At 33.3% G+C, this 17,158-nt stretch overlaps 2 protein-coding genes across 9 annotated transcripts in view; one reads left to right on the forward strand and one right to left on the reverse strand.

The window, feature by feature from the left end:
• Positions 1-263: 263 nt before the first annotated feature.
• Positions 264-3,777, reverse strand: LOC106166398 (proton-transporting V-type ATPase complex assembly regulator TMEM9). 5 transcript variants are annotated; one of them, XM_087001116.1, is made up of 6 exons: positions 3,548-3,777; positions 3,178-3,284; positions 2,701-2,803; positions 1,892-2,029; positions 1,435-1,474; positions 698-855 (listed from the first exon to the last, which is right to left on the reverse strand). In XM_087001116.1, exons 1-5 carry the CDS (start codon positions 3,623-3,625, stop codon positions 1,436-1,438), a joined length of 465 nt encoding a protein of 154 aa, XP_086857242.1. In that variant the 5' UTR covers positions 3,626-3,777; the 3' UTR covers positions 698-855; position 1,435. The 5 variants fall into 5 exon arrangements, with proteins under 5 accessions (XP_086857241.1, XP_013400401.1, XP_013400403.1 ...); XM_087001115.1 differs by lacking the exon at positions 1,435-1,474 and having other exon boundaries at positions 264-855; positions 1,907-2,029; XM_013544947.2 differs by lacking the exon at positions 1,435-1,474 and having other exon boundaries at positions 264-855.
• A 166-nt stretch (positions 3,778-3,943) lies between these two features.
• The window catches only part of LOC106166409 (methylosome protein WDR77), a 52,698-nt gene continuing 39,483 nt past the window's right edge, over positions 3,944-17,158 (forward strand). For all 4 annotated transcript variants that reach the window (XR_015331929.1, XM_087001112.1, XM_013544968.2 and 1 more), the window contains exons 1-8: positions 3,944-4,031; positions 6,079-6,264; positions 6,547-6,688; positions 7,014-7,063; positions 7,230-7,300; positions 7,462-7,516; positions 7,707-7,890; positions 8,779-8,856. Coding sequence is in view for 3 of the 4 variants with exons in the window: in XM_087001112.1 (XP_086857238.1) it covers positions 3,968-4,031; positions 6,079-6,264; positions 6,547-6,688; positions 7,014-7,063; positions 7,230-7,300; positions 7,462-7,516; positions 7,707-7,890; positions 8,779-8,856 (830 nt within the window). In the remaining variant the exon portion in view is untranslated. The remainder of the gene's footprint in view (positions 4,032-6,078; positions 6,265-6,546; positions 6,689-7,013; positions 7,064-7,229; positions 7,301-7,461; positions 7,517-7,706; positions 7,891-8,778; positions 8,857-17,158) is intronic.

A 17,158-nucleotide genomic window follows, 5' to 3' on the forward strand; every position in this document is an offset into this window, starting at 1 on the left:
TTGTATTTGGCAAGCCATAATGGCAATGCCTGTAAAATGCACTTACTGATCCAAAAATGATGTGACCATCAAATACAACAGGAACATGTTAGTTTTTGAAATTTGAATAGCAGTTATTAGTTTCACCATGTGATGGGAGAGAGTATATAGTATATACAGAGTGCTACAGTAAGGCTGCAAATCCTAGGTACCTTCTATGTTAGTTGAAACAAGCAGAAACCAACTTTTACAATACCTTGGGAAAGAGATGGAAGTCAAGAACATTAAATTTACTAGCAATTGGCAAGAAAAAAATGCAATTACTGGTTTAATGCCTGTATTCCATGTATTTTACAAACATATATAACAAATATTTACAACACCTATTAACAATGCCCTCAGATCTATACATTTTACATAATCAATTGATGTCATGGTGCCAAAAGACGATGAAATATTCATTCTGAAATGAATTAAAATATAATTTCAATCAAATGTTGACATTTTTAAAATTTGACATTTAAAAACAGAATGAAAATATTTTACCTTTGAAATACATACAAGGAAGTCACTTATAAGAAAAGTAATGAAACATTTACTTGACACTTGTACATAATTTACCAATTGCAGTAATTTTTAATATCTATCATGGAATTCCCTAATTCTAAAACAATATTCAGTATTAACTAATGATGCCACAATGATAAAAAACAGAGATAGTTAATTCAACATTGTATGTTTGTCAAATATGTTTTTCCTTTGTTCTTGAACTGTTCCTTTCCATCTTTCCTGAGTATCTCTGACTCGGGTAACAATAGTCTTTGAGCCTATGCGGTCCCTAGACTGCCTAGGTGTTGTTATCTCATCTTGGTCATCCTTAAATAAAAATAATATAAAAATGCATTAAGAAGAAAGAAAAAATAATTAAATATATATATAATAATAACTGAAATGCTAATTTAATTTATTTTAGATTTTCTTCTTAAAAAAAAAAAACACTACCTTTGTCATCTACCTATTTCTGCACTTGGCTAATATTTCATGATAGAAGTTAATGTGACTTTCATTACTAGTCTATTGCATTCTGAATTGATCTTTTTAAGTTAAAATATTAGAACACAATTTATCTAGCAAATATGTTAAGAAGCATAAAAGAAGATTCAAAGTGTAACAATTTGCCAACAAATTTCATCCACTAGTGCAAATGTCTTATTATTAGTGCACTGACAAAATGAAATAAAAATATGACTAGACAATATATCTGTCACTTTTTAAAATTAAAAAACAAACATAAACAGTGCAAAACAATGCAGGGTAAAAATATACAGCCAAATTCATGCTAAACATGTTTTAACATTAATACAAAGATTCACCCATAAAAATGGGATTATTAGTGAAAATTGTAAAGATATCAGTGCACACAGGTGGGTGTTTTCAAGAGAATTCACGGCAAACCTTAGGTCCAGAAAGGACAACTGTTCAGATGCAGCAGGCTCTGTTTAAAGGTGTGAATTAGAAGCAGATGGAGTCAGTAAACAAAGTTCTTTTCTCATATTATAAACATAAACTGTTACTATACTTAATAAAACCAGCAAAGGGTCCTTTCACAATAAAGTTCATTTGGACATACTGCTATAATACACCGACACCCATATGAACCCTTCCCTCCCACTTGTAGTTTCCCTATCTCTTCAGTCTATAAAATGTACATTTTGAACTTAATATACTTCTGAGATTATTGTTTCCAAGTGACAAATAACTGTGCAGTCAACATAAGCATTTAAAGTATATCTAGTACCTGCACTGGTACAAATAAAGTAATACAAATAATTAAAACAATTAAAAGAATTTTTAAAAAGTTCACTGACTCCAATGGGTTACTCATGCAAGAAGCAGCAAGCCAGATAGTTACCAAACTAATATTCACCACCTCATTCTTATGTTGCTGGTATAAACGTTTCCTTCTGTTCATCAAAGGATCAAGTAACAGTAGGAAAAGCATGTATATGACCAGAAGTGATAATGCCACTATAATCAGCACCACCAACACCTGTGGATATTAGAATAATCTAGTATTACTATGATGATTTTCTTAGCATACTTTACAGCATACTAATCTCATACTAAGTATGTGCTATATCATGCCATGGGTTTTTCATTGTATTAGTTTAATCTACAAGGGTCTATATACAATGAGATTGCAGGGAGCCTAAATCTAAGAACAAGTGTTATTCAGAGGGCATGTTTTGGATGAAATGAAATGAACAGAAAACCAACATGTTACTGCATGTAAACTCAGCACCTAAGTCAGAAATTTTGGTTTCTTTTAACCAAAACAGGCCCAAGAAAAAACACATATATATAAAGGATTTCCCCATGCCAGGTAATAACTAAAAGCCTTCTTTTGATATTTCTGGCACCTGGTATTGCTCATATTGTGTTCTTTTTCTCACAATGGTCATCACAGGGTCCAGTATGAGCAAAAACAGCATATAAATCCCCAGCATTAACACGATCACTATGATCAGATTTACAATCACCTAAAACATATAATGCTATCATCATCAGTTCCAAATGTTAACTACTTTGTTTACCAAAACATGATACTTCCTTGTAAATCTTAAATATTAAGTTTGTCTCTTCTTAATACTATTTCAATACAAAAAACATCACTTTAAGTATTTTCTTTGAGCCCTTCAATATTTTTCCAATACCAAATACCTTTATAGTTGTAGTGTTACGTCTCTGATATTTGCAGTCACATCTGAAGCAGAAACCAGCATCAATCTCCTTTATAGTGGGTTTCACTACATATTCACATGTACTGAAATGAACATCAAAATATCCCACATAAACCGTTTGTTAGCAGCAGTGACTACATATTATCTGACAAACAAACAAAAATCATTTACTACTATGCACAAATTTCCTATAATAACTTTCTTAAAATGTCAATCAAGGCAACTAAGCAATAACAGCTGCACTTAATACAAAATACACATATAATATAAAATTGACTTAACCAAGGTTTTTTTTTTTTTTTTTTTTTTTTTTTTTGATAATGTGCATATAAATACATTTTAATTTAAAGATGTGATGCTACTACATGTCTTGAAATAATTTCAACATCTCAAGCATTTCATGGGAAGTAACAGACATAAATGTTCAGGATTATTTCAATGTAGATAATATACAAACCACTCTTCTGGATTAGCATCCACATTGTGATATACATTTTGCTTGTTTGTTGTGGTGTTTTCAGATCTATCTGGGCAAACACATTTACACCTGATGTCCCCTTGTGCCTGTAAAATTGTTCCATATTAGATAAAAGGCAGGTGACAGTCAATGACAAATGACATAAAAAGATATTTACATTAATATTGAGTATTTCAAACGCCTCAAAATACAGAAATTAAAAGTATATATTACTCAAATTCATTTTTTGTTTACTACCATTGTTTAAAACTAAATAAAAAATGCCAACAATTAACTATGTACTACATGCAATACTCGTCTCGTTGTCATTTTGTCAAGTCACAGCGGTCTTCAACATTTTCAGACTTACCGTTACTGTTGGAATTGTTGTACATAAAACGCCCACAAATATTAGAAAGGTATAGCTAAAACCTTTCTTCCAATCCATTTTATAATCCTTCAAGTTATAAACAAATCTGTAACGTACATTATGCAGCAAACGTATGTTTTAAATTTTGATAAATTCTTATTTAATCTGGATCACAGCAACATCATCGTAGGATCTTTGAGGAAGTTGGGTCACATGAGCAATATCATCAATGGGTACTAAAGTTTACAGCACTCATAATATTTATTTGATTAATTTTATGCATATTAAGTCCCATATTTTTAATATTATTGCATAAGTAATACTTTTCTATCATGTAAAATCTTATATCACAATAAATGAAAACGTGAGAACTTTGATATTTTTCCGATGCCCATTTCCGGCAAGCTAATAACACGTGAAATGGCACTACTGAATTCTTCAATAGCTATGGATAGACATTTAGAAGTCTTGCACGTACACCAAAGTAGGTAAAATGGTAGAATATCTGTAACTGAGTGAAAGTTTGTCTGAGTTTTTCATCAAAAATCGTCTCAAAGTTATTTCAATCATGCAATTTGTAGTTGCATTTTAATGATATAATTTGGTAACTGGTAGTGGTAGTTACTGCTACAGTACAGGACAGTAACACACCTGAGTATAAATAAACCTTTTGAATTCTTACGTCTCATTCACATCAAAAGATATTCATATTTAGTGATACCATGTTTGCCAATTGTTCAGAACGTCATTTTTCAAGAATTAAATGACTGCCTTGATGTTAAGCATGAACTTATTATTGAAATTTTGCTTTTTAAAAGTATTTTACCATGTAGCATGGCAATCCATGCATTAGCACTCCTATTTACGATCTATGATATTTACTTTATGTGCTAACGCATGAAAGATACAGGTGCAAGCATGTCCACTGCGATGCGAGGGCTCTCATATATATCTTTATCTTACTTTAGGCCACACTTTTTTATTTTCATGGATGACATCCTCTCGGGACCCCGAAATTGGTGCAAGAGGGTGAAAAAAAAAAAAAAAAAACAGTCCAAAAAAAAAAAAATACTGCTTAAGTAAAGGAATGCTGTCAGCGCAAAGCTGGAAACACAAATTTACCACAGAAACACGTATTAACCTAACAATATGTCTTTATCCATGCTCTCAAAATATAAAAAAAAGCATTGTAAATACTTCGTAGAAAGGTAAAAAAGTCATGAATAGATATGCTGCATATTTCCAAATCTATTTAAGGTTATTTCATGCATTTTGTTGGTAGGCCTATATAGCAATCAATAAAACAAATATCAAACAAACAGTATTTTTATTTGTACTCTCAGATTCACAATATTAAAGCATTATGAACACTTAACAGAAATGTTAAAAAAATGATGCAAAGATATGCTTAATACTACCAAATCTATTCATTTCGGTCCAGGGGCGGATCCAGAGATATTTTCTGACAGTCTTCCAAATTATCTTTGTTAGTCCATCCTTCATTTTTGACCATCTTCCGACAAAAAATTTATATAGGCTACCCGTCAGTGTAAACTTAAAAACCTGACCGTCTTCCAGAAGACCCAGAAGACGGCCTCAATCCGCCCCTGTGGTCGATGCCATTTTGTCTACTTCAACTCACAGGAAGCAGCCAAACTGTCGGGTGGCCTGTCCGACCTTCAGCCCACCAAATACAACTGTACCTTGACGCCCTTGTCGACCCTTTTTTCGCTAGTACAAAAAAACCTGGTATGTGCTGCTTTGGACAGAATGTCACTGAAATTTTCCGGGCGATAATCGCTGGCTGCCGTCAGTCCTTCGTATAATTGTAAAAAGGTGATATCTCCATGCCCAATATCAATGGCATACCAATCTAAAATGATGACCCCCGTTCTCTTAATGACTTTAATTGTCATGTAATTTGAAAGTAATCCTAGAGATGAATTTGACGGCAAAGCGGCCATATTTCCACGTGGTGATAATATGCATGCGCAGAAAGCTCATTTTCCGGCAAATTCAATTTATTACGATGTTTGTGACAACCGACTTCGTTGGGGTGATTTTTCTTTTTTTTTTTTTACGGAGAACGCACAGGATGTCATCCAGAAAAATAAAAAAGTGTGGCCTTACCTCAGTATAGTACTTCACCGCCTTAAGTCACACAGTCCTCGTAAAGCCATCCAGTTTTCCCAAATAATCAGTTTTACCCCCACCCCACCCACCAGGAGGCAACCTACCGTGCAGAATTGTTTACAATGGAATGTACCCTGGAAGTTGTTTAGTTCTAGAATTGGTATACGAGCAGTAATAATCTTTAACATACTTCTCACAATCAGAACTCCCCTTCCCCTTCATTAGTGTATATATGAGTTCACAGTGGCATAACGGGTAGATGAGCAGATGAATCTTACCTAGGTCATGCTCTTGCATCATGATTTTGACTCACTTCACAATCAAATGTCTAAAGGCAAAGTAGTCTTGAATGGACTGTATATATATATGTATATGTTTATCCTCTTTTTCTTTCATAGGTGGTGGTTTACTGATAGGAGCTGGCAGTTTGACAGGGAGACTGTGGACTGGATCATTCTGGTTCTTTGACAACCCAGAGAATGCCCCTGATGCAGAAAAGTGTGCTGTTGGAATGCATGTGGAGTCTGGAGTTACTGACCTCCAGTGGATAAATGACTACCTCATCATTTCAGGCTACGATTCAGGTTTATTGCACCACATTAAACGAGGACTGTGGTCTTTCTACAGTGACTACTTACATGTGATCAAAAGCCCGGTCAATTAAAATTTGCCATAATATTTTCACCTATTTTGTTGCTGTGATATAAAAACAGAAATTCACATATTGTTATATGTTATAATTTCAGTGCATCCGCTAAACCAGTACTTGAATTAAAACAGTTGTCAGTAATGAGTGTAGGCCAGTTGACATTCTTTTTTGATAAATACATTCTACATGAGCTGACACATACATTGTGACTTTTTAGGTGGTATAAATATTTGGAAGTTTACAGAGGACTTGCAAACTGTAAACCCTATTTATCATGCCTTTGAACACGATGACATGGTGAAATCCCTCAGTGTGGCACAGGGAGGTGCAGCAGCAGTGTCAGGGGGATATGACTGCAGGTGAGACACAACCACAATTGTATTTATTTGTCAGTAATCACATTTCTGTTACGAACTGAAAAGTTTCATCAGCTTAATATGAGTGTTATGCAATGTGAAATGCCAAAGGATAGTCAAGTAGTGAATTAACTACATTGTGTATAATTTAAAAATGGAATGAATTGAAGAAAAAGCAGCATGTGATGTCAATGTATTTATAAAAGGATATTTTCCAGGGATTATTTAAGATCTGTTAGGAAGACAGGGTAGTTAGTGCTGTACCATAGCTAGCGTAGCCATCAAGGGCAGAAAAATGATTTGAACTCTGTTTCTGTTTGTCTTTTAGAATCAAAGTATGGGACATTGAAGAACAACAATCCAGCAACACTTTTCAAGGTTAGCTTGTTATCTAGATGTCATTAAATGACTGCATGCTTTCTTACTGTATTTGATATCTACGAGGGTGGATTTTGCTCATCTTTTTTAAAATTTTGTATGATCTAAGTTCATATTCATTGTTAATGGAGCACCAAACATTGTTACAAAATTTTCTTTATTTCAGGTCACTCTGATGCCATCACTTGTGTAGCATGTCATCCTAGAGATTCCAGTGTATTTCTCTCTAGTTCACAGGTATATGATATATTTTTTTTTAAAGAAACTTAATTTTTACAAAAAGTAATCCAGATATAACATTGTTCAGGGAGTTTGATAGTCAGATTTTGTAACATAATTGCTAGAAATTTCTCTAATGGAATGATCTATGCTTATTTATATATTTGTTTATTGTTTAGGATGGAAACATATTACTTTGGGACACAAGAAACCCAAAGCCAGCTCAGCTTATTGGTAAGATATGTAAAGATGGACTAAGTACAGTTTGTCCTGACATTCTGAATATTGTTAAATCAACCTTGCTTTAAATACTATATACAAATAACAATTTTATAATTATCATAATAATTAATTATTGTAGTGATGATACTTATATTCTTTTAATTTCAAGAACTCCATTTTTCAATTTTTTTTCTGTTTTCAGAGAAAGCCCCCCCTTCTTTAATAACAACCTGTTTGTCATGGCAGCCAGATAATGAATGGGAGTTTGCTATGGGAGATGAATTTGGAACTATAGTAGGATTAGATTTAAGGCAGTCAGGTACAGCTACATACACACTCAAGCCACATACCAGATCAGTCCACAAAGTGGCATTTGATACAAAGAGGTTTGTATATTTCAAATGAAATTATAGAACCATATTTTCATTGAGAAAAGATTTCACAGTCTCGTGAGATGACATGGAAACTTGGTCAATACTGATAATTTCTAATAATTTTTATTTCTGATGCATTAGTTGCTATCAAACTAGGCACAATGTGTTGCATTTACCTACCTTAAAATGTCGCCTCTGCCACAATGCACACATTATATGGTGTTAACTCTTATGCTGCAACTTTGATATTGAAGCACATTTATCTTTGTCTTTGTGTTGTAGTTTACAAGTTGTTTTCAAATATAAGGTTGAAGTTAATTATTAACCATCTCCTCATCTACATACCACTGTTCCAACTTTTTTGTATCAAAACATATTTATCAAAGTTCACACAGATAAAATATTATGCCAATTGCAGAAAATGTTGTTTTGTAAGCTTAATGTGATGCCCACAGTTTTCAGTTCCCAGTGTCAAAATTCACTTTATTATGCAATTTATTGAACAATAATAGCAGCAGAGAGTAGCAAAGGTAATCACTTGGTGAAAATGTTTCAGTTTAACATCATAAATGATAAGTGCATGATACACACTATATGATACATTGGTAGTGGGTAAAAGATATTGCTAGATATTGATTTTTTCAATTTGGCATTTTTTAGTTTTTGATTTTATTTATTCATTAAGTATTAATTGGCCTTAAGAATCATGTATAACACGTTTGTTCAAAATTATTTACTTTTATTTAGGCTGAGCTTATACTGGCCACTATATTTTAGACTGAATCGGTTTTAATTAAATTTGAAATGTAAACAGTTCATAGTGTTTGCAAGCATACTCTGATAGTGGTTTGGGTTTTGAAATATATGTATTTTTAGTGAGTGTTTTCATTATTGTTTCAGGCCAAATTTCTTAGCATCAGTATCAGAAGATTGCAGTGTAGTGGTAACAGAACTTAATCCCTCAGGAGTTAGAGAAATGTAAGTTGTGTGTGTGTGTGTGAGAGAGAGAGAGAGAGAGAGAGAAAATACCAGGGAGAAAATGCCAAATCTCACACAACCCAAAAATTTCAGAAAGTTAAGAAATTAGTTGGGCTTTTGATAAATTGTTAAAAAATTGGGGAATATCAAAAGAGCAATGTAATATACAAGTTTACAAGTTTTCCTTCTTCATCATTAGTCTGCCATCCTGTCTCTGAATGCATTTGGAATAGTGTCAGGATAATTAATCACTTGACTTTTCACATTAGCATATAATTGTAGTCTGTTCTGTGGCTGGTCAAAATATACTGAAATTGTGTGTCACTCAGTAAAATATGACTTTCTGGTCAATGTTTACAATCATGACCAAACAGAAAGGCACCACAGTAATCATTTTTGGTTGTATTGCCAAATTATTTATGTATCCTGCACTTGATGTTTAAGTTCTGACACTAATGTGATTTGCCATGATTAAAATTAGCATTTTTCATCCTCACTTTGGCGCCAGTGAATTGAAAGTGACAAATTACAAGTAAGGCAGTCTTTAACTGACTGGCTATTGGCAGGAGATAACTTACACTAACTTAAGGTGTAATCGATTGTAAAAGAATCTGTTTAAATTCTTGCTGTGCGCTATTAGGAAGATTGTTGGTTGTAAATGCTCTGGCTTTGAGTTCCCAATGTAAGAATACCATGCATTAGTAAAGATCAGTATGTTCTGCCTTCTGTTTGACTGGTTTATTGATTTGGCTTTATTACTGACCTTGCCACTAACCATTCAGCAATACTGCTGATAATCTGATACAAGAAACAGCATAGGAAAGTTGAAATATATTTTTTTTTCATGACAGTTATGATGATATTATCAAGTATTTATAATGGTAATCATGTTTTCAGTGATTTCACAACATTTATACTTGAACCACTGAATTGCTGGGTTTTGTGAGTTTTGTTATATATACTGTATCTTTTCAAATGTCAGCTGGAAAGTGATCTTTTGTCTGCACTTTCACATTTTTAAATATACTTGGTTTAAATTTTATTTTTGGCTTAGGTATCTTTTTACCTTAGAAGATATATCATAGTAAAGAATGCATTATGCATCATTTCCCTTTGGCATATAAATGCAAAAAAAAATTGTGATATTGCATTGTTGTTACCCTAGGTTCTGTGATGGACAGTAACCATGTATTCTTGAACATAATCATTGATGTGCCACTTTGATTACAACCAGGAAGAGCTATATGTCCAGTGTGTGTGTGTGTGTGTGTGTGTGTGTGTGTGTGTGTGTGTGCGTGTCTTGATTGCTACTTTTTAATATTGGATTCTTGTTGATAGAAAAGTGATGCATGTGTTACTTATCTTGTTGGGTCCAATTACCATTAAATGTTTTTGTAAGGAATTTGGTTTTTTGTCCTAGATGGATTATAAGATTAGGATTCCTTGCATTTGACTGACCTTTACCTGGTGCATAGTGTTACTAACAAATAAGGAAAGAAGAACCTAAAAGATTGTTTTTTTGTGTAAATGTGTGTGTGTATTCTCATAAAATTTTTCACAAAAAATAAGTTATCATACGTATGCTATCTAAATAATTAAACATAAGTGGAACTATGTAGTCCTTCTCATTGGCGTGAGTTGAGGTAAATAGCAATGTTGAAACAAAAAATAGAGTGGGACCTGGTAAGGTCATGGGAACTGAAGAGAAGAAATTATTAACTGGTCCAGTAGGAGTGTTTGAATGACATTTTGGCCTCATATGCACCCCAGGGGCAGTGCTTAAAGTGCATTAATCATATTGCTTGTTACACAGGGACACTCAATGAGAGGTTTGAATGCCTAAATTTCATCGGAAGTTTTTCCTTCACATTATGATTTGATTGGCAATGCATAATTATGGTGACCAGTAGAGATTTGTATAGATAGAGTCCTCTTCTAGCCAGTTCGTGCCAAGTAGAATTAAGATGTTCATTTTTTACTCAACCATCAGCAACTTAATTTTTTAGAAATGTTTTATTTGCTAGACCTTGTAAACTTAGCCTGAAATTGAGGACACTCAGTGTTTATCCTGGGCCAGAATTAGGCAGAGTGCATTTTAAAAAAAGGAAAGATCAGAAGAAAAATTTAAAGAAAAAAAAAACATACTTCACTGTTTGAAAGTGACCTTGTGTGTTACAGTCAAGGTTATGATATTGATTTTCAAATTTATACAAGCTTGACTGGTTATCATTGTGATTAAGTTTTGAATATAAAAATAGTTGAATAAAAATAAGATTGCAGTATAAACTGTTACCATAGCAAATATACATAATATATTACTTATCAACCCTTTTGTGGTACAAAAACTGAATAAAAGTTGTGTTGATATGTTCATGGCAATCATGATTTTAAGAAATAGTATTTTTAAATTTTGTTTTTTGTTACAGTATTAAATGTTATGTATGTCAGCAGCAGTCTACCTCTCCCATGCCAACCTGATACCTTGTTGATTAAGATTGATTAGGAAAATGTTTTTGTTTTTCTCCAGATTTTGAAATTGCCTAAATTATGGGACAGCACAGTAATATGAATTGAAAGCTGTATTCCCATGTGATGGGATGAATCTAGTGATACCTTGGTTGACATGATTGCTGTCCTCACTAAGGTTAACTATTAGCTAGGAAAGGGACATGTCTTTGATGTACAATGTAGGTCTTTTGCTAGTACAAATAATGTTGCCTTTTTTGAATGCCCTAGTTTTGTTTGCAGAATTTTTTTCATGTGCAGACACAGTGTTAGGAGTTGTGCTATATGTATTTCAAAAAGTACCTCACAATGATCCACGGTGAAAATAAAATGTGAAATACTCCAAAACTGGCAGAGATATGCCAATAGTTAATATTGAACTTAAATAGGAAGTAATATATTGCCAAACTTACTGTGACCTTAAATTAGACCTTTGACATACTTTTCACCATGAACTGTGCTTTGCAAATATCTGACCTTATATCTCCAAAACTGGCAGAGATACCCCAAACTTACTCTTGGACTAAAATAGCAAATCATATATATTGGCAATATTAATATAATTTTGAATTTGACCTTTGACCTACTTTTTCACATAATATGCACTTTGCATATTTACTAGTTCCAATTTCTCTACAACAAAACCAGATGTATCCATAGCTACTATTTGACTTGAGTGAGCTAAATCTTGTTAAAAAACTTGGTTTTCAGCATCATGTAGAATTACATCAAAATTGACAAAATAACCTATTTTATGCATCATTATTTGTACATTTTACAACTTTGATGCTTGTCTATCTGAGATGTCAAACTAAAAGGTATGGTGTAAGAGGCTTAAACTTAATACATCTACACCATTATATAGCAAAAAAAAAGAATTTCCCTGGAAACTTCATCAATTTTCACATATTGGCCAAGGTATACCCTCTACAAAAATGCTGAGAAAATGAAAAGCCAATGAGACATTTTCAAGTAATACATTTTTAATATGGTCAACTCATCCAAATTTGTCAACCTCCATCTGTAGGTACGGCCCTAATTTCTTGTCAAGTCTTGGAAGTTACTCATGAATGAAATACTATGGCTGAAGCCCGAATGTTACTAGGGAAATGTCTGCCAAGTGTGGTGATAAGAGAGGTGAAGAAATAATGGTAGCCACTCTGCTAAGAAAAACCCAGAAAATGGCAAGAGATCAGAAAAGAAGCACTTGAACAGTTAATGTTGAAAGTGTGGGCGCCATTGGAAACAGTTCAGGAAAGGTTAAAATGAAGCATCAACTGTGAGGTGAAAAATCGATATGACAGGCCCAGTTTCTTTCCGTGTACAAAAAATTGACCATAAAAGATGTAGTGCTGGAAAATGTGAAAAGTTACTTGGAAATTTTATGCAAACTATGTAAAAAAATTCAAGAAATTGCAGCTGATGTTGTGAAAGAAAACTTCTCCAACTCAAGAAAACATGAAAATATGGAAAAAGAGTATATGGAGTACATATGGAATGTTTAAGTGCACATCGACTGTCTTAAAGGAAAAATACCCAATCTCAATTCAAGGTGCCAAGGATTAAAGCTGAATGTGTTCACAACTCTTTCATTCCATTTTCATTAACTAGTTTCTAGAGACCTGTGCTTGTTTGATCTTGAGCTTCATTTATAAATCTTTTTTTTTTTTTTTTTTTTTTACTTATGCAAATATATTTTGTACATCTTTATTGTAATAAACTTATTATAAATGTTTAAGATACCAACATTTGCCTCTGACACTGAAGGTAACCTAGTTTATCTCACTCTCTCCCTACATTTGTACCAGGTTAAATAATCTAGCATAGAATTTCTGGAAAAAAAGAAAAAGAAACATAGCCTTAGCATTTGTTTAAATTGACAAAATAGCTTTTCTTTGGAAACATTGCCTTCAACAAACATCTTGCTCAGTTGTCCTTCCTTGGGGTTATGCCTGAAGGAATAGTTTCCTGCAAAAATTGGATTTTCTATTGATTTTGCATTAACTTAATTTGCCCTAATTGAAGTGAGACAATTTTTCACTGTAAGTAGCTCATAATGTTAGCTTTAAACAGTTTAACAGCCAATATTAGCAGTGATAACAACATTTAAAAACTTTTTGTTCAATTGGGAACATACCATTAAGCTACCAAGTCAGTTGAAGAACTTTTTTCTTCTTTTTGTTGGAATCAAACAATTGAAATAACAGTCTTAATATTCTCTTATAAAGAATAGGCTATATCTAAATGAAAAGCATAATAAACATAATCTGATGTAGTATGAATTTAAGATTTCCATGCTTTATTTCACTGTCATATTTAGTTTGTGTGTGCACACATTATGGTGATGCCATCATGGTCTTTCTATATCTTCAAGACTACAAACAGATGGAGTTTATCTTTTAAAAGCTCTTGTCTCTTGAGCACAGGCTAAAACATCTGCTCCTTGTTATAGGACTAGATCACACAGGGGACTTTGGTTTAATTGTTGGAAACAACAAAATTCATACAAATTCATTTCGAGATAATAATAGGCCAAGAAAAGAGATTTTCATAGCAGTATGTTTTATATTTATTGTTATTAATGATACCCAAAATAAATGAGTCTTTAGAGGCCTGAACTTTATAAAGCTCATTTTCATGTACTCCCATTGTGGATTACTACTGCTTGGTTTTCATGATATCAGAACTGAGAGTCAAAACACAAAAATTAAAATAAAAATGTTATACTGGCTACATTTTGTTCTAGCAATTTTTTTAAACATTTGAATTCTAGCTTTACACCATCCCCACACACATGTAATAGAGCAGTTTTACCAAAAGAGCAAAATACAGTGCTTTGGTACATAATCATGATTTTTTATGTACAGACACAGATGTGTCTGTACATATTGCCATCACCTGCGTCTGTCGTCGCCATCGCCGTCGCCGTCGCCGTGCACTTTCAGCATTAACACCATAAGTGGAAGACAGTTTTACTTTTTGGCATTATATTTACAGAGCTGATGATTATTCATAAAACACAGGTCAAGTTCGAAAATCGGCATGATCGGGCCACTATTTTAGTAGTTATGCTGTTTTTTCACTTTTCAGCATATATGCAACACTGTTAACACATTTCAAGGAAAACCTTAGGCCTGTTGTCATGAAACTCACAGGAGTAATCAATCTTACTAAAACGCAGGTCAAGTTCAAAAATCAGCATAATCGGGCCATTATTTTATAAGTTATGCTGTTTTTTCACATTTCCTCAGATTCAATTCTTAGGCATGTTAACAGTTTCATTATTTAATTTATAAGATACGTAAAAGTGTTTGTTTGACATTTCCTGCATCTTTACAACATTCTTAGTTGATTATGTAAAAATGATGGTAAACTTGTTATCGTGTATTGTGTAATAAAGTGTCAAAAATGGAAATAAACTCATATCATTGCAGTTTGTAAGATTCAATCATTCACTATGTTCAGAATCTCAGAATGGAGGAAATTGGACATTTGACACTGTTCTATTGATATTTTTCACATCTCATCAATTTTCTTAGTTGATCATATAAAAATGACAGTAAACTGTAAATTTTGTTTTATGTTAAAAAAGTGTTTAAAATGGAAATAAACCTATTTCAGAACAGTGCTGTCTTGTTTCACATTTCCTCAGATTCAATTCTTAGGCATGTTAACAGTTTCATTATTTAATTAATAAGAGACGTAAAAGTCTTTGTTTGACATTTCCTGCATCTTTACAACATTGTTAGTTAATTTTGTAAAAATGATGTTAAACTTGTTATCGTGTATTGTGTAATAAAGTTTCAAAAATGGAAATAAACTCATATTATTGCAGTTTGTCAGATTCAATCATTCACTATGTTCAGAATCTCAGAATGGAAGAAAATGGACATTTAACACTGCTCTATTGATATTTTCCCATCTCATCAATTTTTTTAGTTGATCATATAAAAATGGCAGCAAACTTAATTTTGTTTTATGTTAAAAATTGTTAAAAATGAAAAAAAAAATCATTTCAGAACAGTGCTGTCTTGTTTACATTTTGGCATTTTCAAGTTGTGACTTTGAAGTTCCATGGGCCTGAAGACCTTTGCTAGTCACATTTTCTGAATATCCATAATACTAATATTTCATTATTAAAAGTTGATGGTCATTATGCTGTTAAACGTTATGTAATATTGCATCAAAATTTGAAAAAAACCTATTTTGGGCACTGCTTCCATGATGACCATTTAAGAAAAAACCATGTCACTTACTGTTCTCAAACTTACAGGAAAGAAACATGGGACTAAAATACAGCTTCAGTAGGCAATGGAGTCTGTTTGGTAATTCTTTCTGCTAGTTAAACAGTTTTTTTTTGTGAAAATTTAATTTTTCACATATTGGCATTTTCAAGGTGTGACTATGAAGTTCCACGGGCTTGAAGACCCATGCTAGTCACATTATCTGAAAATCTATGATACGTATATTTTATTATTAAAAATTGACGGTCATTTTGCTGTTAACCGTTATGTAATTGTGCATCAGAATAGAAGAAAACACAATTTTGGGTGCTGCTGCCATGATGACCATTATGGGAAAACCATGTTACTTATGATTGCCAAACGTTCAAAAAAGAAATACAGGACTAAAAGCCTGAGTTGGAAAAGCAGTCTAATTGTACCACCAGCGTTAGCGCTGGCGGTACACATGGTTTCGGTCCCGTCCGGATCGTTCCGCCGGCTCCGCCGGCTCCGTTGGCTCCGCCGGACGGCTACCGTTACCGCTTCTCCTCCTAGACGGTAAGGGCCCCCGTACCCATCTCATGGATTTAGGTCACCTATAATCTCAACTCGTTCCACGTAAAATTTGGGCTTTGTCGGTATTGGGGTCTGGGTGTGGCACTCATTGCAATGCACCCTTGTCTAAAAATGGCAAAATTAAATGCTAATTATCTACCCTACGGAAGGAGTTATGGGAAAAATTTCTATAGACGGCTTTCCAAAAGTCATATGTGTAGATTTCAAATATACCCTTGGATTTGACCTTTGACCTCTACTTCAAGGTCAAATGGGCCAAAATTTTCAAAAAAATGAAATTTTTTACGAAAAAAATTTTTTTTGCCCTGTTATTCAGACACCACACAGACTTAACCAATAATATTATTGGAAAGTGTTACCCTTCAGGTCATCTTTCATCTCCATGAATTTGGGGTCAATCGGTGCATTTTCACGGGAGTAGCGGCCATAAGATACCGAAACTGAAAACTGTCTCTAATTCGGGAACCGTTAATGCTAGAGACCCATTCTTTTTTGCATTTTGTAGAGCATGTAAAGCCCAACACTGGAGGTGGTCTCGGTTTTTTTGTATTCCATACGGTTTTCGAGTTACGCTGTATCAAAAAGTACATATTGGTGGTAAAAGCAAAATGTGCAGTACGGTAATGGATAATAAATTTTGAACTCTGGAAAAATAAAACACAAGGCTTGGCAAAGCAGACAACTTGTGTTCAAAAATGACATTATTTCATCAAATTTGAACTTCTGAAACTTCAGAGCACCTCCTATTTCAAGAATTTTGACCAAAATGACATTTTCTTTATTTTAATTAATTTTTTCTGTACGAAATTTAAGGCACATTATGGTAACTCCAAAATTATAACATCTAGTCCCTGATATCTCCAAAACTGGCAGAGATAGGTCCATAGTTACTATTGAAGTTGAATAGGAAGTCATATACTGGCAATCTTACTATGACCTTGAAATTGACCTTTGACCTACTTTTCACCATGAACTGAACTTTGCAAATTTTTCTTCCC

The sequence above is a fragment of the Lingula anatina genome, chromosome 1 (genome assembly GCF_051362555.1).
Source record: "Lingula anatina isolate TDL-2025a chromosome 1, LinAna3.0, whole genome shotgun sequence".
NCBI lineage: Eukaryota > Metazoa > Brachiopoda > Lingulata > Lingulida > Lingulidae > Lingula > Lingula anatina.

Bases quoted from the DNA above. Each gene is read 5' to 3' on its own strand.
- LOC106166398 (XM_013544947.2), bottom strand. From the start codon at position 3,625: ATGGATTGGAAGAAAGGTTTTAGCTATACCTTTCTAATATTTGTGGGC. The intron at 3,285-3,547 runs GTAAGTCTGAAA...ACAATTTTACAG, and splicing joins CAACAATTCCAACAGTAACG to GCACAAGGGGACATCAGGTG. The intron at 2,030-2,700 runs GTATTTGGTATT...TAATATCCACAG, and splicing joins GTAACACTACAACTATAAAG to GTGTTGGTGGTGCTGATTAT.